This window comes from Microtus pennsylvanicus, chromosome 10 (genome assembly GCF_037038515.1).
Source record: "Microtus pennsylvanicus isolate mMicPen1 chromosome 10, mMicPen1.hap1, whole genome shotgun sequence".
Taxonomy (NCBI): domain Eukaryota; kingdom Metazoa; phylum Chordata; class Mammalia; order Rodentia; family Cricetidae; genus Microtus; species Microtus pennsylvanicus.
In genome coordinates, this window is record NC_134588.1 from 29409143 (window position 1) to 29432385 (window position 23243).

The 23243-nt window shown below is 49.8% G+C and overlaps 2 protein-coding genes across 2 annotated transcripts in view; one reads left to right on the forward strand and one right to left on the reverse strand.

The window, feature by feature from the left end:
* The window catches only part of Adora1 (adenosine A1 receptor), an 86852-nt gene extending 69285 nt beyond the window's left edge, over window positions 1-17567 (reverse strand). The window contains exon 1 of the mRNA XM_075988022.1: window positions 17428-17567. The gene's annotated coding sequence lies outside the window, so the exon portion shown is untranslated. The remainder of the gene's footprint in view (window positions 1-17427) is intronic.
* On the forward strand, window positions 16182-18876 carry Myog (myogenin). The gene is made up of 3 exons (XM_075988023.1): window positions 16182-16712; window positions 17273-17354; window positions 18085-18876. The coding sequence occupies exons 1-3, from the start codon at window positions 16242-16244 to the stop codon at window positions 18204-18206; spliced, it is 675 nt and encodes a 224-aa protein (XP_075844138.1). The 5' UTR covers window positions 16182-16241; the 3' UTR covers window positions 18207-18876.
* Window positions 18877-23243: the final 4367 nt, after the last annotated feature.

The following is a 23243-nucleotide window of genomic DNA, read 5'->3' on the forward strand; positions in this document are numbered from 1 at the left end:
TAGCAGGTGGTTCAGGCCACTGATGGGTTCAGATTCTGAAGATGCTGCTGGAAGTGGGAAGCGGGACCTCCTGGGGGGTGTTCATCACGGGGTGCACCCTTGGGGCTACGTGTTGCCTGGCTCTATCCTGCTGCTCTCTTCTGCTTCTCAGCCACCACCATTTGAGAGGCACCTGCCACACCTTCTCTGCCATGACAGCCGGAAACCAGAACCTGCACCACTCCTTCCTCCCCGAAGCTGTTTCTCTCAGATATTTGGTAATCACCGGGAAAAGGTCTAGTTAACCCATGATTATTATTGACTTGTTATTATGTCTGTTGCAATTTATAAATATCTTTTTTGTTGTTAAATTTTCACTCACATGTGATTTGTGTGTGTGGCTCAAACTAGAATGAAGGCAGGGCTGCCTCTGCCCTAGACTTCACTAATGGAACAGCTACTGTCACTGGATCGGGTACAGGAAGCCCCTGTAAGCACTGTGAGAACACAGTGACCTGCCTGTTTGACTTCTATAGTTGGTCATCTCAGATCGCCATAACAAAATACCAGTGCCTGGGATGCTGAGGCAACACAAATCCTAGTGCTATAGACTGGAATTGGACATCGTCGTGCCTGTGTGCTGAGGTCATGGCAAGATTTCACTTCCGGGTTTGGAAACTGCTTGCTGTTCTCACCACAGCCTTCTGTCCATGTGCACATGCAGAGAGAGCAAGCTCCCTAGTGTCTCTACTTACTAGGGTGCTAATCTCATCATAAAATTCTCACCCTCATAATCTTATGTAACCCTAATTGCTTTAAGCTTTTCCCTCAGATACCATCACACTGGGGTGATGATTCAACATATGAGCTTGAACACTCAGTGCATGGCCTACGGCCATTCCTATTAATTGTCTCTTTGGTAGGTTGAGAGGACCCAAGGTACACAGCACTGGTGAGGGATATGCTTGCTTAGCAGAAGGAATGAGGAAGAAAGAGCCCTAGGACTCTTATCTCCTCTCCCAACCAGGTAGAGGAGTCACTTGGCTTTGGAGACACAAAACCAGCTTCTGAGCCCTTTGCAGCGAGTGGTCCTTGCCCTGCAGCCCCTCAGGCTTCCTGGGTACATCCCACCTACCTTGCAGCTGCCATCCTACCAGCTACAGGCTGAGGAGGGAGCACATCACTTCTGTGCAATTTCTTTAAATGGGCACTTCCTTCCCGGAGAAGCGTTCCCGGGAGATTTCCTCCACATCTGCTGTGATAAAGTGTCTGCGCACAGAAAGCGGCGCAAACAAGAGCTTTCCATCTTTACAGCAGAGGAAAAGAAAAGCCTGCCAGAAACAGACTAAGACGAGGATGGATGGTGGCAGGGACCTAGGATACGTTAGCTTGGGTCTGCCTAGTGGGGTTTCATAGACAGATGACCTGGGGCTACCTATGGGTCACCACAGGAAGAGATCTGCAAAGTGCAAGAGACTTGACTAACAATGGTATGGGCCAGGGTAGGACTGAGACCACCACAAACCCCTACGATGCAAGGGTTTGCTTATGTAGACTGCAGGGGTGGTGGCAGGGGTGTGGGGCGGATGCCACACAGAAATATCATGGAGCCCGAGGTCAACCATCCAGGCTAAATGGAAAGTCCTGCAGAGACCCACTACTTTCAGGAATAATTACAGTTCCACCAATAATAAATAACAGTTAACATTCTATTAGCAATGGTGTACCAGGCACCAAGCCAAGTGCCTTATTATCCTTAATTCCAAAATGGAAAGAAAAAAAACAACTAAGGCTTGATGGGAGTGAGGAACCAGTGTGGGGCCCAATCTCTGTAAGTAGAGGCTCTCTGCCAGCTCTGGAAAGGAAGAAGGAGCAGCCAAGGGTCCAGACATCCTTCAGCATGTCCCATTCACCTCTTGCCGCCTAACAGAGGCAAGATCCTGTGGGCTTTAATTGGATAAGCTTTAACTGAAGTGGATGGAGACAAATCGCTGGCTCTTAGAAAAGAAAGAAAAGGGGGGAGTTCACTTGTGGTCATCGTTCAGGTAAAGGTAACGTAATTAATTAATTGTGGAAGGCATGAGACATTTCCTGGCTCTTACGGACAAGGCCGGCCAACTGCTGAAGTCCAATATGGCTCACTCTACTCTGCCATCTGTTGCCTTAGGCAAGACACTCCCTATCCAGTTCTCACTTTCTCCTTGTTAAAATGAGACCGCTGGTTTATGATGTTCCCCAGCTCTGGTGATTTATGGATCTATGATTTCACTATGGTTAACGGCGGTGAGGGGGAGCCTCAAGGTGTCAAAGGCCAGAGGTTGGCTCTCAACCTCCAAGGCCAGGAGCCAAGCCTTGGTGAGACAGCCAGCAAGAGCAAAGCCAAACAAGAACAAGAAGGCCAGAGTGCCACCTGCTGCAGGCCAGGCTCGCAACAGCGTGGGGCAGGGGTGAGGTTCGGCCAGTTCCACAACAGCACGGGGCAGGGGTGAGGTTCGACCAGTTCCACAACAGCGTGGGGCAGGGGTGAGGTTCGGCCAGTTCCACAACAGCACGGGGCAGGGGTGAGGTTCAGCCAGTTCCACAACAGCACGGGGCAGGGGTGAGGTTCAACCAGTTCCACAACAGCACGGGGCAGGGGTGAGGTTCGGCCAGTTCTACACCCACCCCTGGAACTGCAGGCTCTGGTGCCAAGCTCCTCCTCTCATAGGAGGATGGAATGTTCAGAATCTCATGAATCGATAAGGCTATCTACCTGGAACAAAGAAAGCCCCAGCAACTTTATCAGTTCACCTACCTTTGAGGCAACATTTAGCCTTAACGATCAAGGCACTGGCCCCTGGCCCTCTTAGTCTACCGTTCTGTGCCCCTCTGAGTGACACCTTCAATTTTTCCACTTGGTGAGTACCACCAAGGTCCAAAGAATGGGAATTCACCAAGGTCAGAGCAGGAGGCTGCTGTGAAGCAGCCCTGAAGCTCCTCTGAGTGACTGAAAGGACTTCTCCTGATACCATGGCTCCATCGCTGAGCTCCATGTGTACTGGATAGCCATGACACACACTTACACAGTGCCTACTGCAGATACACTCTGAAGATGGTCACTAAGGTTGCCTAAGGCCTAAAGGATATCTTAGCAAGGAGAACTGTCCTTGCCTAGAGGAAGTGAGGCTTGTCTGAAGCATAGGCTCTGCATCCCGTGAGCACCATTAGCAAATATCGAAGCCACGACTCTCAGTCTGAACTCATTGACTCACTATGGGGACTAGACAATGTGTCCAAAGCATTTATCCTGGCGACCGGACTCCTGGCCTAAATGAGGGCATAACTGCTGCTGAAGACATCTTTACAGTGTCACTGTCCCCTGCCTCCACACCTCCTATGCTGAGCCCAGGGTACTTTCCCTGGCTACCCAGCTCCTATCACATGACACTACATGGAGAATGCAATCAATTCTGGGTTTAAGACTTGCAGAAAACATTGTTCTTCAGCCATGGACCGGGAAGTGTGAGTGCTTCCCTTGCCAAGAGAGAGGCGGCTCCTTCCAGCAGTCTGCTTACTGTGCAGGAGCATGACGAACAGATAGGAATTGGAAAGCCAGACACCTGGTGTTGGAAGATCGGCGATTCACAAGGCTAAGGGTGCCAAAGCGGGGCCAAGAAGACGAAGCCAGGGCTGTGGGGAGATAGGGAGAGAGTGTGAACATGGCATCAGTGAATGTCGGGCTGTGTGAACTCCCTCTGCAAGCCTAGGAAGCAACTACAGCCGCCACCCTCACCACCCCCACTCCACCCAAATACCGGGAGACCATCTGCTTTCAGGGGCAGAAAGACCAGCAGGCCTCGCCACTGGGGGCCTAAGCCCTGTAGGAAGAGAATGCAGACAAGAAAGGAGGCTTGGGGGAAACACTCCAGACCTCAGGGTCAGGAGGGTGGTGGAACGCAGCGTTCCCACAGCCAGCTATGCAGGGAACGCAGCAGATGGACTGCCCAGACTCCAGAGAAGCATTTGGTCTCACACCAACTCACTGGAGAAGGTGGCAGAGAGGGCCTAGGAGAGACAAAAAGAAGATTGGGCAAGTGTAAGGAGGCTGAGCCAAGAAGCTGAGCAGAACTTTACAGTGATCTTTCCATAAGGCGGGTGCGAGAACCTTCTAGAACTCAATACAATTTTTTTTTATTTTACAGACCAAGCAACTCTGGGTCCTGGAGAATTCCACTGTGCTGTGGGAAGAGGCTGTGGTGTCAGAGAGCTCTCCATACAGTCCTTCCGGCTGCATGACTAGGTGCAAGTGTCTAAGCCTCTCCGATCCTCAAGCTTCTCCTTCATAAAAGGGGGCGCCTGTGTCTGCCCCACACATTGTAAGGCATGAGTGAGGTAATGTATGAAGAATGCGATGGCCAGCAAGAAGGAAGACTCAATAAATATTAGCTTCCAATTCCCAAGGTCATGTAGGGGGTTAACGGCAGAGCTAGATCTAGAAACCAGACCCAGTGAGTTATGCCACATTCCCCATTCCAGCTCCAGAAGAGTCAAAGGAAAGACACGCCTGCCACTTACCATGGGGGTGGCGGTGACGCTGGTCGGGATTTTCTCATGACCAGAGCTCAGGAATGCATTACCAAGGGTTCCATTTTGGGAACTTATTTAAGTGTGTGCCTGGGATGGATTAAAGGCTGAGAATGAACTAAATGTCATGTCAATGACCTGGTCCACCCACAGACACTAGGATTTATCAAAGGCTAGTTAGACCGCTCCCAAATTCCCCCCAAAGAAAGGAAACAAATATGGATTCTTCCATTCAGGCTGCGTCCACAGAGCACATGATACCCCAGAGAATCAGGTTCTCTGGTTAGCATTTGGCCTGTGAGGAAACGAGGTTCCAAGATATTAAATTAAAAAAGGTGGTTCAGCTAGCAAGTGGCAGAGCCAGGGCTCCATGGCATCTGGGTTTGCTGTGCCCATGCCACTAGGCATACCCTGTCTTCTGGAGAGGAGTAAGCTGGATGTGAGTGATCCAAGGGGTCATGGGAGAGCGCTCCAGCTCACCCCTTCCTGGGGGGAGAACGGCCCCCGGCACTGCTTCATGTCTGGTGCTGAGAGCTGCTAGGCATGGTCTACTTGCCTGCCCTGGATAGAAACCGCTGTCTAGGATCCCATGGCTCCTCTCCCAGGGCAGAGTCTCAGAGTGCCTCCCACAGCTTCCCCATTATCTTCCTGCAGGGTCCCCAGCAAGCAGCAAGCAAGGCAGGCAATTTAGGGTCCAATGAGAGATGGCCCCTGTCTGAGGAGACATCAGGAATGACATAGAGAGCCATCAGGAACACCCATCCTTTCGGGGAAACATAGCCCCTCTCACCGGAAAGTTCCCAGGCTGACAGAAAGCTACTACTTGTGCTCTTCCGATGGAGACCAGGGCAGAAGAATTCAGATTCACTAAGAAGGAAACTAGCCAGGAAGAGGGAGACATGCCTATGGTTCTAGCTCAAGCAGACTGGCTGAAGAGTCTCTCAAGTGACAGAAAGAGAAAGGGAGGCACTGGACAGTGCCAGCCAGGAGGCAGACACTGACTCCTGGTGGACTCCAAGTAACCAGAGCAGTCTGAGCTAGGAAGACACCTGAGCTGCTCTTCCTTAGAGCTCAAGAAGGTCCTTGGACCCTGTCCGGAAGAGCAAACCTGAGGAGCTAAAAATGGCCAGCCAGGAACAAAGGCAGCAAGTGAAACCCCTGAGGAGGAAGCCCCAGATGACAGGGAGGAAGTTGGACGAGCCCCTAGGGAACATCAATGAGACATCGGGAGGATGCTGGTTGAGCAGGCACAGGTACTCACCGTGGCGAGGACACAAGGCACAGCCACTAAGAGCCTTTCTCTCCTTGGGGAGCCGCTGGAGTACAGGCCTGCTGGGGAGCAGGTAGCCAATGCATCAGTCATCGGGATCCCAGACTCACTGCAGCTGCCAAGGGCATCCTCTCTAGTGCAGTAGTCAGAGGAATTGCAGTGATCCCAAGCTGGGCTTTGGCTCTACACGAATCTGAGCTTCTGCTCCTATGTAGACCACGTCTGTCACTTGCCGGGGGCCATCGGGAAGGATCAAATGAGACCTAGCTTAGCACAATTCCTGTTTCATCTTACTGTGGTCATCATTATAAATATTTAAAATTTACTGAGACCCATTTTTCTCCCCAGCAAAGGATCTTGAATTGCGTTCCATGTGCGTTTGGGGGAAAAAGTATTCTGTTATTGGTTGGTGGGTGATATTTATACTACAAATATCAATTGATAAAGCCAACAGGGCTTTGTAAGGCCCCTATTTCCACACTGGCTTCAGCTACTTGCTCTACCAATTACTAAGAGGAGTACTGAAATCTGTAAGCCTCTGTATTTGTCTATTTCTCCTTTCAAGTTTTTGTTTTGTAGATATATTGAAGGCATATCAGAGACAGGACATCCCATCGATAAACTGGTCCCTTTATCATGTAATGTGCCTCTTTATCCCTAGTGTACCAGAGATAGTGTTTGCTGTCACGGTGGCCAAAGGGCTCACAGAAGTAGCTTAAAGGAGGAAGGCTGCACCTTGGCTCGTGTGTCAGGAGCCATCAGTCCACCGTGCTGGGGAGGGGACAGTGAGTGCGTGGAAGTGAAGCACGAACCCAGCGCTCTACATACCTTCAAGGACTAGGGGGCATACAGGGAACCAGAACAGAGCCAGGCTATACCCTCAAGGCCCACCCCAGTGGTCTGTAACAAACAGCATCAAGGGCTCCATAATTTCCCTCACAGCATCACCATGGGGGACCAGGTATTGAAACCCAGGAGCCACGGAGGACATTTCACAGTCAGCCATAACACCCGGCAGAACTCCTCTTTCTCCAAGCTCCTTTTATCTGATACTGACGTAGTCATGCTTATGAACAGTGTTTGTATTGTATGTTTTCCCATCCCTTTACTGTCTACCTGACTACATACTTACCATAGTTCCTTCAGGACAGCCCAAAGCTGGCGCTTGCTCTATTCCTATCTGTGCGCTCACACATCTCACGAACCATCTCTCCTCCTCTCTCTATTCCCTTCTTCTAGGTGAGCTATTTTTAAATATCCCCACGTATCTTCAGTATGGGCTCATTAGCAATAAGCCTCTGTGCTTCACTTGAGTAGAGCTGCTTCAGTGTTGGCAATGTGTGTGTTTAGCTCGCCTCACCTGTCACCCTCACCTGTTACCTTCATAAAGGAGGAGTGCGAGCACAGTGCACCTTGACTTCCCACCTTCCATCTTCTTACTACCGTTATTAGATAGTTTGTTTCTCTCCATATATATGTTATAACCTTTAATGTGTCATTATTATTTTGCTTTAAATATGTAACTATATTTTAAGTGAATTTTAAAGTCAAGGTAGTAGCCTTTTACATATTTATTTACTTGTATTTACCATTTTGGGCGCTCTTTATCCCTTTAGGTACATTTAAGTCTCTACTTTTCTTTTTTTAATCAATTTCTTCTTCTCAGGAAATTCCCTGTCACATTTCTTATAGTAAAGATCTGTTGGTGACAAATCCTGCCAGTTTCTCTTGGCTGAAAAAGTCTGTATCCATCATCACTCTTGAAAGCTATCTTCACTGTGTGGAGAAGTTGGTTGACTCATTTTCTGTTCTCCAGCTGTTAAAGATGGTCTGCTTCTTCTGGCCTTCCTAGCAGTTAGTGAGAAACTGGCAGCCATTGTTCATCTTCATTCCTCTGCATAAAACGCACCTTTGTCTCTCCCGGTGTTTACATTTTTCTCTCGGTCACTGGTTTTTAGCAATTTGGTTGTGCTATGCCTCAGTGTGGTTTTCTTTGTGTTTATTCTTTAAGGGATTAATCGAATGCTTTAGATATATAAATTGGGTATTTTCATCAACTTTGAAAATTCCAGTTTATTTTCTTCTAATATTTCTCTTCCCCTTTCTGGGACTCAGTTACATATATGTAAATCTACTTGGTACGCTGTTTCCTATAGAACACTGAAGCTCTTTTGTGTTTGGTTCTTTAGTTCTTTTTTTCTGTTTCATTTTATGTAACTTCCATTACTTTGTGTTTCTATTCAATAAAACTTTTTTTGCAGTGCAGTGTCTAATTATATATTACTCTATTATGAATTGATAATTTATATGCCCCCCTAAATTCAAGTTGAATACCTAACTTCCCTATAATATTTGTAGATGAGGCCTTTGAGACATAGTTAGGTAATGAGGGTGGCACCTGGTCTAAGGGAACCAGTACTCTCAGAGGGAAAGACACCAGCCAGGGGTGTCTTTCCACCACTTGTGGTGTATAATCCCACCACTTGGAAGAACCTGAGGCAAAAGAATCAAGAATTCAAGGTCAGTCTGGACTAGAGACAGTGAGGATGGAGAAGAGAAAGAGAAAGAGAAAACTCCATGAACACACCAAAACAGACCACAGCAGCATGAAGGCTGCCATTTGATAAGAACAAGGGAAAAAAATCATACTGGTACCTTGCTTCCAAACTCAACCTCCAGAACTGTTCATTGTATTCCTGTCTTTAAATCCTTGAGTATATCGAGCATATTTACAGGGGCTTCTTAAGGGGCTTAGGTACTAATCTACCATGCCCGTCATTTCTGAATGTATTTACATGAACTGAATTTTCTTCTAGGGGTCACATTTTTCCTTTGCTTCTTTGTTGTCTACTATTTTTGATTTTCTAGTTTTACGTGTGTGCGTGTGTTGCTGGCTTACCTATAGGTGCACCACACACACACACACACACACACACACACACACACACACGTGCAATACCCACAGAGACCAGAAGCAGGTGTTGGACACCCTGGAACTGGAGTTACAGACAGTTGTGATTGTGGGTGCTGGGAACCAATCCTGAGTCCCTTGCTAGATCAGAAAGTGCTCTTAATGATGGCGCCATCTCTCCAGCCCATTGTCTACTCGTGTGGACAGAAAGTCTATCATTGAGAACTTCACACATCCGATGGTTAGAGTTTATTGCAATCCTTTACAGAATACTGGGCATTGTTCTTCAGGCAGTTACATCAAGTTGGTGCCTTTGAGGCTTATTTTGTAACTCCTCTCTGTGTTAGGCGTCAACACAGGGTCAGATTCATGTGAGGGCTCAATCACGAGCTACACCCATGTTTGCTTCTAACCTTTTTAGAAGGCAGATATGGAGTCGTCTTTACTTTATACTAAAGCACACCCCTGCTGTGATCTCTGCCAAATGTTCAGGGTTCCAGTGAGATTCCTCATTCTGGTTAGTGGAAATTGACTCTGATCCTATGTGAATCAAGAAATTATTAAGATGGAACTTACTGAATGTGACTAGATAAAGAAAGGACAAGAAATTATTGGTGATGGTGGCGTCTGTCATCAACAAAATTAATACCGGAATGGAGGAAATAATTAACTTTAGGAGCCTGTAAGACAGCTGAGTGGAGCCACCTACCAAAGCTATGTATCTGTGATCTGCGACCTAAGAAGTGAGTGTTGGCAGCAGAGTGGAGAAGTGGGAGTCACTGGTTCATCACCGTTAGGAGCAACTCGCAGTCACAAGTGTTTACATGGTCATTGGAACCTTCGTAAAAGGATAAGGTTGCCAAGAAACACAGTAGAGAAGAACGGGACTAGAGCATCCTCCTAGAGAGTGGCTCAAGGAAGAGCCAGAGGAAGACAGAAGAGGCAGGAAGGAAGAGAGCAGGAGATAAGACAAGGAAAACCAAAGATGGGGGGTTATAGTGGCAGAAAGGGAGGGGTTCAGGGATGACATGGTCCATACCACCAGATGATGACCAGCTGCCATCTGCTGGGGGTCTCTGCTCAGCTCGGGAAGAACAGCCTTGGTGACCCACAGGAGGTGGAAGCCAATGAGCTGATGAGGGAGACTAGAGACAGTGTCACAGCTGAGAGATCTTTACGAGGGAGGGGACCCCGACACGTTTATTAGGTCAGAAGCAAGGCCAGCAGAGAAAGACATCCTCAGAGCAGACTCAAGTAATGGAAGACCTCTCTTAGTCTCTACAGTGGCAAATCAGCAGGGAAGACATCAGTCATCCACTCCATCTTAAAGACAGGAGGGTGAAGCCCAATGTGGAGGAAATTTACGGCAAATCACGGAACTCTGGAGTTGACAGAGATTCTACCACCACTGACTTCCTGTACCAGAAGGCTCCGTTGGATCACCCTGGAGCCCCAGGCAGTCCTGCAGAAATCTAGACAAAGCCAGTGTCTGGGTTGCCAAGAAGATAATGGAAGAAGCATTCTGGGAAGGGGTTGCTGTCGGCAGAGGGATGGGGCAGAGGACAGAGCCAAGAGAAAGCAAAGACATCTCCACCCAGGCAGCAGCTGCTCCCAAATATGTCACAACTTGTCAAAGAGGCAGAAATAGAAGCAGTTTGGGGAGTGGAAGGGGGTGGGGTGGCATGCTATGACTTCTGAAGCCATGAAGGGGTGGCCAGGAGAGAAGGGGACAAACAAGGAGGCTGAGCCGAAGGTGAGTGTGAAGAACACATGTTCCACGGTTCTAGTGAGGTTGAGCATAGGAACAAAAATGAATTTAAGACAAAATGCACTACAAAAACCTGCCTATCTGAACCCAGGGTTTGTCCTTTGGGGCAAGACCTGCTTCAACCAACCTACAGAGCACTCACTCCTTCAGCTGGGAGTGTTCTCAGGGGTAGAGCACTTGCTTAGGCTTAGTGTGTATGCCAAAGCCTTGCCCTCTGTGCCCAGTATCAGCAGACCAACCCATCGACATCAACAACAACCACCAAAGTAATGCCTTTCTACCCCACATTCCATACAGAGAAAGATCTGTGCGAGTACACTTCCTCTTTCGAAGGAAAGAGTTTATTGGCTATGCAGCAAACAAAAGGGAAAGAACAGATGGTAAGCAGCCCATGGAGAACTCCACAAGCCTGGGCACCTACAGGACCCAGCAGAAGTGGCTGGGGAAACCCTGGAGAAAGAATCACGATGAAGCTCCCAGGTGAGATTTCTAGGCAAAGCCAGACATTCTCTCCATGGATGTGTCCGGCCTCCACCCCCAAGGCGGGCAGTTTCTGCTGTGGGATGAAGGACAGCCTCCTCCTCTGGGACTAGTTCACCTTCAGTCGTTCTCGAGGGCACCATGTTTATAACACCCTTAGCCGTCTGCTGTACACCTTGTTTCAGATCCCGGAGGCCAGCCTGCCCTAAGACAGGGAATCTGGAAGGACACATGAAATCAACAAGGAATTCGAGATGGCGTGGGGTGCTCCTCCCTCCCAGAGTCTGCTCTCAACAAGTACAAACAGCACAAGACAATTTGTCAATGTAATCTACCTTCCATCCATCAGCACTTCCTCCAGGCCTACACGTTGAGTGGAGGGGAAGGCCATCTGTTTGGATCACCAGGTCCAGCATCTTGGTTTACAGGCGGGCTAAGGAGAACCAGGGGGGACAACACAGCATCCTGCCCTGCCTCCTATCCTCCTTATCCATCCATTTCCTTGAAGTTCCTGTCAGCTTCGGCCACAACCAGGAGCTAAAGGATCCATTGTGACAGGGTGTGGCACACTCACAATCCTCACCCTCATCTCCAAAGGTCCCACAGGAGCCAGGCCCTGGGTTCACATGGCCATGTGCTCTGCTGAGCTCTGCTCCAGTTATTTTGGTCACCAACTCTCTGCTTTGTCTCCAACAACCACCTCTCCTTGACCCCAACTCTCCTGGGACCCAACCTCTTCCGCCTCCAGGTTTGCCCCTTTCCCCACCCCAAAGCCAAAGATTCTTAGAGGATGATCCTGGCTCTAGCTCCAGATTCCAGGCAGGGATGGCATTTCCCCGTGGTCACCTGACACTTCGTCCTTATGGAAACAATGTGGTCCAAAGACTAGGGCCTCTCCCCATCCCAGATCTAAACTCTGATCTCGTGTGCCTCTAAATGTCTTGTTGTGAGGCTCAAATCTCTCTTCTCATACTCATCCTGCCTCCACAACGGCTTCTCCTAGGATCTCCCTGAACTATCCCAAGAGTCACAGACATTGGTCCCGTACTCCCCAAGAGCTAGGTACCCACCTGCAGCACCCTTCCTCACTTGCAACCAGCTCCCAAAGCCTGAGATCAGGCCTTCCAAGAAGAGACTCCATTGGTCCCCCAACTCAAGTATGCAGCATTCTTGAACAAGTCCCTTTTCTAGACCTCTGTTTCCTTCTGGGTAGAAGGAAAATGGACTAGCCAATCCTCAAACGCCTTGAAGTTTCGATAGCCTATGATCCTGTGATCTGTTCATACCCCACTAAAAAACCTACCGTCTCATCAAATAGTGTTGATTTGTGCACACTGTATTTATGAATGCTGACTGAAACATATACATGTTATCAAGACTCAATCCCCACATAGTCCCAGTAAATAATTCTCAGAGACCTTGTCTAGGAAAGCAAAAGGTGGGGCCTGTTTGGAGAGGTCAGAGGCTGCCCTCTCTATACCATCTCACGGCTCTGTTCCCAAGCACGTGAAACTCCGAAATGAGACCCTTGCCTTGATTTTAATCAAGCGACGTGGCAGCCCATGTCAGCTCATCTGTAGGGACCAGAAAGAGTTGGAGGCCAGACAGCCATGGCCATGGCGGTGTGCAGCAGAAGGGGAAGCAACAGCGAGCAGGTGAAGGGGATTTCTGAAATCCGATGCTACCATGCAAATGAGGTCAGCCTCGCATGCAAATGGACAAAGTCAAGTTGAGATGGTCAGGGTGAGAGGCCAACAGGCTGGATCTGAAGCCCCAGCAGAAGATGGGGCTTCCTTTGGAGAAAGCAGGACTGCCTGGGGAGGCTACATCAGGGGCAGGGGCCCCCTATATGCCCACACAGCAGGGGCGGGGATTAAGGTCGGATGCCCTGCTGTCAGGTCAGCGCTGATGGATCACCACGGATGGTGGAACACAAAGGCTGCTCTGTGCCTGGCACCAATGTGTTCCCGTCCATCAGAGGGCAGCTCGAGGGGTGCTGGGGTGTGGAGGAGAGGGACACCAAGGACTAGGCATGGCTCACAGGTTGGTGAGAGAACTAGGTGTCTAAGGAGCCACTGGGACTTTGAAAGATCAGAGAAACCTAAGTGACCCTACCACATCAGTCCCAAGAGCATCTTTGTCCCACAGTGGGGCTGGGCACGCTTGGGTCACCTTATTCAGACATACATAAAGATGTCTACAGACAAGGATTCCCAGGGACCTAGACACAACTCCCAGCATGCCCTTGCATCCAGTGGTGTTTCCTGCAGACTGGAGTTATGTCCATTCACAATCTTCATCCCCACTCAAGGAGCAAAACAGAGTAGGTTGAACAGAGAAAAGAGAAAGAGAATAGATTTCTCCTCTGGGTTTGCTTGTCCCTTTTCTAGACTTCTCTTCTGTCGCCCAGCACTTTCTGTCTTGGAAAGGTGAATGTGGGTACACCAATATCACTCAACTGTGACGCAGGGTGGCAGGTAGATGACATCTTAGTCATGTCACCCGGCACCCAGTGCTCAACACAGTCTCCTCACTGAACCCTCCCCCAGTCCTGATGCTGTGCTCCATATGACTAAAGTGGATACCTGATTGGGAAGCACGAGACTAAGAGCAAGAGCGGGCACAGAAGCAGAGATATGGTAAGGACCAAGTAGGTCTTATATTCACCGGGTGTTTTCAAGTGCTGGACACACACTCATCACACACACACACCTACTGACAGCTTGAAACATGTATGTTTTTTCCCAGTAAAATCCACCCTCCTGCCCAAGCCAGTGGTTCAGTCCTTCATTGTCTCACTCCTGAATTACTGCTATGGGGTTTGGGAGTAATGTGATTTCCTTGTCTCAGTTTCCAAGTCCCTCCATGCCCAGCTGGGCCTCCTATATTTACAGACTTGTTGTCAGCCACGCCCCCTCACCAGAACCCCGAGATCCACACAAACCAATCCATCTTCTCACCTCTTCGTGTCTATATTCTGCTAGCTCCCCAAGACCTGATCCAGCACTTTTCCCCTCCTGAGCCCTCCACAAGGTTTAGCCTTCAGTGACTTTGCCATTTGTTTGCAAGTGATCCACGTTGTCCTTGTATGGTTTTGTTTTTATTTTGTCTGGGACAGAGTCCCCCAACTAGCCCAGACTAGCCCAGAACTGGCAGTCCTCCTGCCTTGGCCTCTCCAAGTATGGAGTTAAAGATGTATGCCACCACGGCCACCCGTCTCATTGGCTTCAGCATTACCAGCTTTGTAATGGAGCGTTCTCTAAGGGTCCAGGTTCTGCAGGTTCACCAGGGTCCTGCAAGCCATCTAAGAACAAGTCCCTTCTGCTCCCACTTCTGAGGAAGAAGACATTGTTTCGGGTTGGGTCAGATTGGGTCCCACAAGGACAAAAGATAGCATTTTTAGGTTTCAATGGCAACCGTGGCACCTCCCCTCCACCTCCTTCTTCAGGACTCACAGGACTGGAGTGCAAACTGAAGCAAGGTAAATTTTTGTTTCTTTTTTTTTTTTTTTTGAGGGGGTGGAAAGTATGGTCTGGCCAAGTTTAGAACACACATACTGTGCTGCACTTTGTATCCATGAGTAAAGTCGCAAACTGAATTAATGGAATTAACGCCTCTCTCCGTGTCCCAATTTGCTGGGGGCTCTTTTATTGTCTAGCCTGTGCCCTTCCAACTTGTCCCCACCTTCAAAGGACAGCGGCGTTTTCTTGGCTCTTCCCTGTGGCTTAAGGGAGGAGAGAAAGCTAGTCCTTTAAACCAAAACCCACGCAGCTCTCACCTCCACTAGGAAGTGAGTCCTCCCTGAGCCCCCACCACACATACCTCGATTTCCCCTTACTGTCCTGACTGCTAGTCACAGGATGGCTCACACTTAGTGTGCAGGATCCTGGGGAAAATCCTGACCCATGGCTAAGAGTTTTTGAATTCCTAAAGCTACGGGTCAGTAGAACAGGCTGCTGTGTGACATCCTCAGGAAGAGGACTCAGGAATCAAGAGGTGGGGTGGAAAGATGGCCAGCAGCCCGCAGCCCTTCTTAGAACTGTCCTCCCTGATCACCAATGCCTCCCTCCGCTGAGGTAACCACAGATGCAGCCGGAGATGGAATGGGAAGCCAAGCTCCCCCACCACGCCTGACATTCTAGAGTTGTATGATGCATTCAGAGATGGTGACTCGGGCAGGAGGGATAGAAGAAGCCAGCCTGGCAGCCCAGCAGAGACGCAAACAATACAAAGGACTATTCTCCTTACCACCCCATCTCCAGAGAGGAGTCAAGATGGTCCTAGAGTCAGAACAGGGCAGGAACATCATTAAGGGGGAAAGCACCAAGAGATGATTAAGAGTGACCTGGGGGGGGGGGGGGGAGACAGAAGACCAAATCGCTATTAACTGGGGGGAAAGATGACAATGCAGAGGCTGTGAGGGCTCATCCTCACTAGACACTGACTTCCCCTGGCCCCTACTACTTAACAACCAACCCCCCCATTATTTAAGAAGTCCTCGAGTTCGCTTGCCTCAATCTATGCACAGCTATGTGAGACCTAAGAGAACATATAAGGTCCAAATTTCTATGGAAACCCAACAATTGAACCAACTTGCCCTTCTGAGTTTCTGTATTCTGCCTCCATAGACCCTAAGTATTCACACACACACACACACACACACACACGCCCCAAATTTGGAGTGGTCCTGCTGTGGTGGGTGGTAAGCCTTTATGGGTCCACGAGACTGGTGCAAAATGCTTTGTGGTGCTCCCAAGCAGCAGAGAGTAGGCTAGATGGAGTCTGAGGGCCACTTCTAGCCCAAAGCAAACTCTTTTTTGTGTCCTCCTGCCCTGTCCACCAGCTGCCTTGGACCATGGAGGAGAGCAGGCAGGCAGCCCGGAGAGGAGTAATTGAAAGGAGCAGATGAGAGGGGGGAATGCATCCACCCCCACCTTCCCTACCCCACAGGGGCTGTGGAGAAGGGAAAACTAATCAAATTACAGCCGACGGCCTCCCGACCCGTGTGAGCACAGGAGCCGCCTGGGCCAGGGGCAGGCAGGCAGGGTGGGGTGGGGGCGAAAGGAGAGGGAAGGGGAATCACTTGTAATCCACTGTAAACGTCTTGATGTGCAGCAACAGCTTAGAGGGGGGCTCAGGTTTCGGTGGCGTTGGCTATATTTATCTCTGGGTCCATGCCAGCAGGGAGGGTTTAAATGGCACCCAGCAGTTGGCGTGAGGGGCTACAGGAGCTTGGGGGCCAGTGGCAGGAACAAGTCTTTTCCGACCCGATGGAGCTGTATGAGACATCCCCCTATTTCTACCAGGATCCCCACTTCTATGATGGGGAAAACTACCTGCCTGTCCACCTCCAGGGTTTCGAGCCCCCAGGCTATGAGCGGACTGAGCTCAGCTTGAGCCCGGAAGCCCGAGGGCCCCTGGAAGAAAAGGGACTGGGGACCCCTGAGCACTGTCCAGGCCAGTGCCTACCGTGGGCGTGTAAGGTGTGTAAGAGAAAATCGGTGTCTGTGGACCGGCGGAGGGCAGCCACACTGAGAGAGAAGCGCAGGCTCAAGAAAGTGAATGAGGCCTTCGAGGCCCTGAAGAGGAGCACCCTGCTCAACCCCAACCAGCGGCTGCCTAAGGTGGAGATCCTGCGCAGTGCCATTCAGTACATTGAGCGCCTACAGGCCTTGCTCAGTTCCCTCAACCAGGAGGAGCGAGATCTCCGCTACCGAGGCGGGGGCGGGCCCCAGCCCGTGGTAAGTGGCTGGCGCACCAGTCCCAGGGATAGGGCCAGAGGGAGGTGCCTGGTCAGCTTGGGCTGGAACAGGTGCAAAGCCAGGGCCCTAGGGAATCCCAGGACCCCTTTCGTTGTCGGCTAGGCTTTCCCGAGACCTTCTGTGCTCATACTGCTTCCAGACCAGACAAAGGCAGTGGATAGTAAATACAGATGGGGGAGTGGGGAGCGGGGGGTGGACCAGCACAAGAGAACAGAAGGGGGCCAGAAACAAGTCTGCCCTAAGGGCTTAGGAGAGCCCAGGTGAAGGTGAGGGCTGATTCCCATGCTCGAGGCAGCATCTAAAAGGCCAGACCAAGTGGCTAAAGAAACCTGCTTTGTCCTACTCAGAGGTCATCATAATGAAGCATTGTGGCTTATGGCCCTTTTCCCCAAAGTGAAGGCAAAATTCCCATCCTAGAAACCAGGAAAGACCTAGAAAGTAGGCTATCTGTAGAGAACATTCTAGGGTGGTAACCTACCCAGGAACTGTACCTGAGGACGATTGTAGAATTGACCTTGGATCGTGGCCTTGTCTCGCAGGTACACAGTGAATGCAACTCCCACAGCGCCTCCTGCAGTCCAGAGTGGGGCAGTGCACTGGAGTTCGGTCCCAACCCAGGAGGTAAGTGAATCCTGACCCTGGTAACCACGGCTCAAATCGCTTAGACCCTAACTAGACTGGGCTAGTCCCTTACCTTATTCCATGTTCCAGTCACCTTCCTGTAGCTTCCTCGGGAAACTGCTGACCTGAGGGCCCCAAACGGTGGGCTGGAAGCCCTGTACCTCCCTGTAGCCTTGACCAGTAAGGAGTACTCACAGCCTCCAACAGCATTCAGGCCGGTGTCTGGTGGTTGACCTCAGGGAGAAGAGCCTGTCCCTGCCCCAGGGGTCCCTGGGAACTGCTGAGTCAGTGCTGCAAAACTGGGCCCGGTTCCTAGGATACGCTATCCTGGCTTCTTCACCTTGGGATAGCCACTTCCAAAACCTAACTGCATCAGGGGATTTCAGAGAGGAAGCACACACACACACACACACACACACACACACACACACACACACATACACACACACACACATACACACACACACATACACACACACACATACACACACACACACACACACACACATACACACACACACACACATACACACACACACATACACACACACACATACACACACACACACACACACACACACACACACACACACACAGCATGGGGTGTGCTGGAATGCTAGTGGCTGGGGGAACTCCTGACTCTCGCTCTCCTGTCTGTCTGGGAAAGCCTGTGCCATCCCAAGGGTCCCATGCCCCTTGCCCAGGAGACACTCCCGTCTTCTCCTTTCAGATCATCTGCTTGCAGCCGACCCTGCAGATGCCCACAACCTGCACTCCCTCACCTCCATCGTGGACAGCATCACAGTGGAGGATATGTCTGTTGCCTTCCCAGATGAAACCATGCCCAACTGAGTTTGTCTGCCAGGCTGGGTGTCCACGTTTGAGCCCCCAGGATGGTGTCAACGGCCACCACTTCTGCTGCAGGGGCCTTTCAAGCGAGGCTGTCCTGGTGCCAAGAAAACAGCCCCAGGTTGCCCAGGCCAGACTACCCACTCCCCATTCGTAAAAGGCTAACCCCCAGCCCAGCAAGGGAATGGATGCCCTTTTAGCTGACTCCTTAGAGCACAGAGTATCCCCTTCCAAGGAAAGAAAGATGGAGTCCAGAGAACCCCCTTGTGGATGTTCCCCAATGGGGCAAACTCAGGAGCTTTTTAAAAAAAATCATAATATGCTTCTAAATTCCACCCCCCAAATGAGAGCCTGAGACAGCGCCCCAATCTGGACAAGCATGCACACCTGTTCCAATCTCTCCCTGATGCCAGGGGCTAGGCTGGGCCTGCCCTGAGTTGAGAGAGAAGGGAGAGGAACTACCCTGTTCCAAAGTCCCTGGGGGCCAAGCTTTTGCAGTGGATATTGGGAACCTTCCAGTGGTTTGTGTATTGTTTTGTTTGTTTTGTGTGTTGTTTGTAAAGCTGCCATCTGACCAAGGTCTCCTGTGCTAATATTGCCAGGGACAGGCAGGGAAGGGGGTGGGGGCTCTTGGGGCGACTTCTTTTGTTAAACTAAGCATTGTGTGTGGTTTTGCCAATTTTTTTTTGTAATCCTTTTGCTAACTTATTTGGATTTCTTTTTTAAAAAATGAATAAAGACTGATTGCTAGAAAAGCGTCTGCAATGATGTATCAGGAGGGGAGACACTGACAATACTGAGGGGTTCATATGCACAAGGCATGGAGGGGGGACCACTCGGGATGGGTTTCTGTGAATGGAGCTGTGGTCCTGAACTGGTCACCAGACACAAGAGCCAGGCGCTGCACCGCTGGGGAAGAGACCAGATTCCTCAGAAATCCTGGGCACACCAAGGCAGAAGTACAAAGCACTCTATTGTACTTTACGACAGACATCATTCACAGTCTGCTGTGTTCCAACTTATAGCCCAAGAGGTCCACTGAGCATGCTCACACCTTGTGCTCAGCCCACAAGTAGGGTTAGGGGTGCAGAGCTGGGTTTGTGGGACTTTCCTCCTTCAGCCCTGTCTCTCCCCTGGATCCACATAACCTTGAGCTCTACAGAGAAACAGGAGATTGGCTACACAGAGCAAATGGAGCCAGACACCGTCATGTCTTCATAGGACAAAGAGCATGTCCCCTTACTGCCCTCTGCCCTTCCCTCCAAGCACAGGGATACTCCTGTCCCCACCTACAGCTCAAAGACAGGTGATTGTGCTGAGAGCTGAGAGACAAAGAACAAACAGGCGAAGCTATGATTCTAATCGTTCAGGAGGCTACTTTTTCAAAGACTGCCTTCCCAAGGGAAGACGGTTGGGTGGAAAAGTGAGGGCGAAGATCATAGCTGGAGACAGTGTACGGATTAACAGAGGTCAGGCCGGGCGGTGGTGGCCCACGCCTTTAATCTCAGCACTGGGAAGGTAGAGGCAGGCGAATCTCTGTGAGTTCGAGGCCAACCTGGTTCCAGGACAGGCTTCAAAGCTACAGAGAAACCCTGTCTCGAGGGGTGGGGTGGGGGGACAGAGGAGGTCAAAGGAACTAGAAAAGAAAAGGACCAAGAACACTGACTTCAAATTTACTAATTCCAGTTGTGTCGTGCCATTTGATTGGCTGACTGCAGATTGTTTCCTAACCATTTTGGACAGAGGATTCGGTACATGGTACATCCCGGGCCCTCTACAGTTCTCTGGGACCCTTTGGCAACTGACATCAGCCAGTTTAAGAAAGCAGGCGCTGACGGTCATTCTACACTTGCTCGAGCTCAGATGGACCCCTCCCCAACTGCCTTCCCAACCTTGCCTGGACAGTAGAGGGAGACTCAGCAGAGCTTTGGGGAACTGGAGAGGGTGAGAAGGTAGAGAAGGTGGGTCCCATCAAAGTCTGTCTGCCTCGAATAAGCAATCATCCATCCTGGTTTATGGAATTTTCTTCTTTTTGAGTTTGTGTCACTAAATTACAGTTTCACAGAGAGCCTGAAGAGGAATGTCTAAGTCTAGCCTTGATCTACTGTCCTTGGGATGAAATATGTGCCCATATTGCCACCCCTACCTCTAGTCTAGTGTGCTCTCTTATAACCACAACACTCGACTGCGCAACCAAAAAGGGCTCTCCTGAGATTTATGTCCTTTGCCCCAGTGCCTCCCGGTGTTCTTAGGTGGGCACTGCCCCACTGTCTTCAGCTGTAATGCATCTATCTCTAGTCCTCCCAGGCCCCTACAAGGGTCTAGTGCTAGCCAAGAGCAAAGGCATCAATGAATACCATGGAGTTCTCAGCTCCTGCGGTTGCTGGATATGGTGTTAAAGCCCATTCTTTTCAGTTACGCCAACTGGAAACTGAGATGTATATTCACACTTGAAAGAATAACCAGGTCATTAGAATCAACAGAGCCCTGCACAGGCAGGTGTAACCATGGCTTGCAAGGCCTCAACTCACCACATGCCAGCACAGCCAGATGTGAATGACTAACCCTGCCATACAGGAGCCCAGAATATTTTCACAAAATAGATGTTATTAAGCGTAAGGGTTTCCTTAAATTAACAAATTCTCAACCTTCACAATAGAATTACAGATAACGCTCATGTTAATGAATAATGAGCTAGAGTTCTTTAGGGAAATTAACTTAAATTCCCTCAATCAGGGGAAGTAACTACGATAAATCAAACTGGGTTAATCAAATGTTGCCTAATAATGGACTTTAAGGAATACACAGAATGAAGAGGCAAGAATTACTTGAAACTGGCATGCCAGTGTGGATGCAGGCGCTTCCTGGTGTTTGGCTAATTATTATAAATTATAGGATGCTTGCAGCGCCATCTGTGCCCTCCAGCAAACATTCTCAGGTGTCTAACTTCCCGGAAAACCTTTCCACTGGTGGCTGTAGGTATACTAGGTGGTTGGGGGCAACTGGCGTGGAAGAACAATGGTAGGAGAGAGGGTCCCCTCAACTCAGGTGTCTGTTCCACGGATGAAAAGCCACCCTACTATCCCCTAGCATGTCATGCCCCATGCTCTTTAGTTTCCTGGTTTTGAAGGTTCAAGCTGGGGCACAGATGCCTAGGGAAGCCAGAGCGCCACATGAGATTGGCCAAGGAGCCCAGTTCAGGCCTGAGAGGAACATATATCACCATCCTTTGTTGACCTCCTCTCTGCACTCCCTTAGCTATGGGTGAACACCCAGACCCAGACTTCTGGTCTCTCACTCTGTTTAGAACATTTCCAGCGACAGCAAAGGAAAACCTTCTGAGGACCCTTCCCTAAAAAGATTCTTCCCTGTTTTCTCCAAATGTTAAAGAAACATGATGAAAAAAAAGCTGGGCGGTGGTGCACGCCTTTAATCCCAGGCAGATCTCTGTGAGTTTGAGGCCAGCTGCTCCATAGAGAAAGTTCCAGGACAGCCAAGGCTATACAGAAGAAAGGAAGGAGGGAAGGAAGGAAGGAAGGAAGGAAGGAAGGAGGGAGGGAGGGAGGGAGGGAGGGAGGGAGGGAGGGAGGGAGGGAGGGAAGGAAGGAAGGAATATAGGAAGGAAGGAAGGGAGGGAGGGAGGGAAGGAAGGAATATAGGAAGGAAGGAAGGAAGGAAGGAAGGAAGGAAGGAAGGAAGGAAGGAAGGAAGGAAGGAAGGAAGATAGGAAGGAAGATAGGAAGGAAGGAAGATAGGAAGGAAGGAAGGACAAAACATTTTGACACTAGCTAGGGTCTTATCTGGAGCCCAGCATCCCTGAACCATTTCCATACCGGACTGTTCTTCCTGTATCCCCAATCCAGCGGCTGACAACCCTGAGAAGTCATGGCTTTCTGGAACCTTCAGACCTCTTTCCTGTAGTCAGCTACTGTAGCTCAGCTCCTCAGTTCCACCTTTGACCATGGCGGGCGGGGCACTGAGAGGCTTGCCTGGGTTCTGCCTAGGTTAGATCTGGCTCTCTTCCTGTCATCTGTGCCCAGGTTCACTCTTGCCTCAGTGTTTGGGGCCCCGATGGCTGTGGAAGGGACACAAGAACGTAGTGTGCATCAGGCCACATGGTTAACCACGCAAGTGAGTGGACTGTGGCCCCAGGATGATTCACAGGTACCAAGGGCCACTTGAGTAGTTACAGACAGACGTATGAGGGAAAGAGAATCAGGCTAGCTGGAGAAATCACGACGCTCTCTCAGAAGAAGCAGTTAAGGTATCAAGCACTCCGGGCACTAGATCAGGAATTCACCACACGATTACAGTGAAGGACAAGGCACTGGACTCAGACCTAGGCTTGAGACCCATGTCTTTCACAAGGTGTGTGATCTTAACCTGACAGTTTCCTGTTCTATAAAATCGCAATGACGCCATACTGCTGGCTTCTGAGGACTGGATTAATTAATTAACTAATTTGATTACTACAAGTTAATCTGTTTACTACAAGTTATAATTTGGATGTTTTTTATTTTATTTTTTGGTTTATTGAGACAGGGTTTCTCTGTAGCTTTGGAGCCTGTCCTAGAGCTAGCTCTTGTAGACCAGGCTGGCCTCAAATTTACAGAGATCTGCCTACCTCTGCCTCCCAAGTGCTGGGATTAAAAGCATGCGCCACCACCGCCCAGCCAATTTAGATGTTTGAACTTCTTCAAAATTCACATTCAACCCATGTTCAGAGCTAGCTAAATGGCTCAGCAGTTAAGAGGGCTTGCCGCTTTGCATAAGCTTGCATACCAGCACCTGCATCATATAGCTCAAAAACGCTGTACCTCCAGCTCTAAGGGACCCACGTGTCTTCTGGCCTCCACTGGCACCCACACACACGTGCACATTCACACTGAGATTGAGAAAAATTTAATCTTTAAAATACCTAATCCCTAATGCAATGGCATTATGAGATAGGCCTTCTGAAGGTGGTTAGGATATGAGGGCTATGTCTTCATGAATGGGGTTTAGTGCCCTTATAAGAGGCACCTGTTTGGCCCTTGTTAC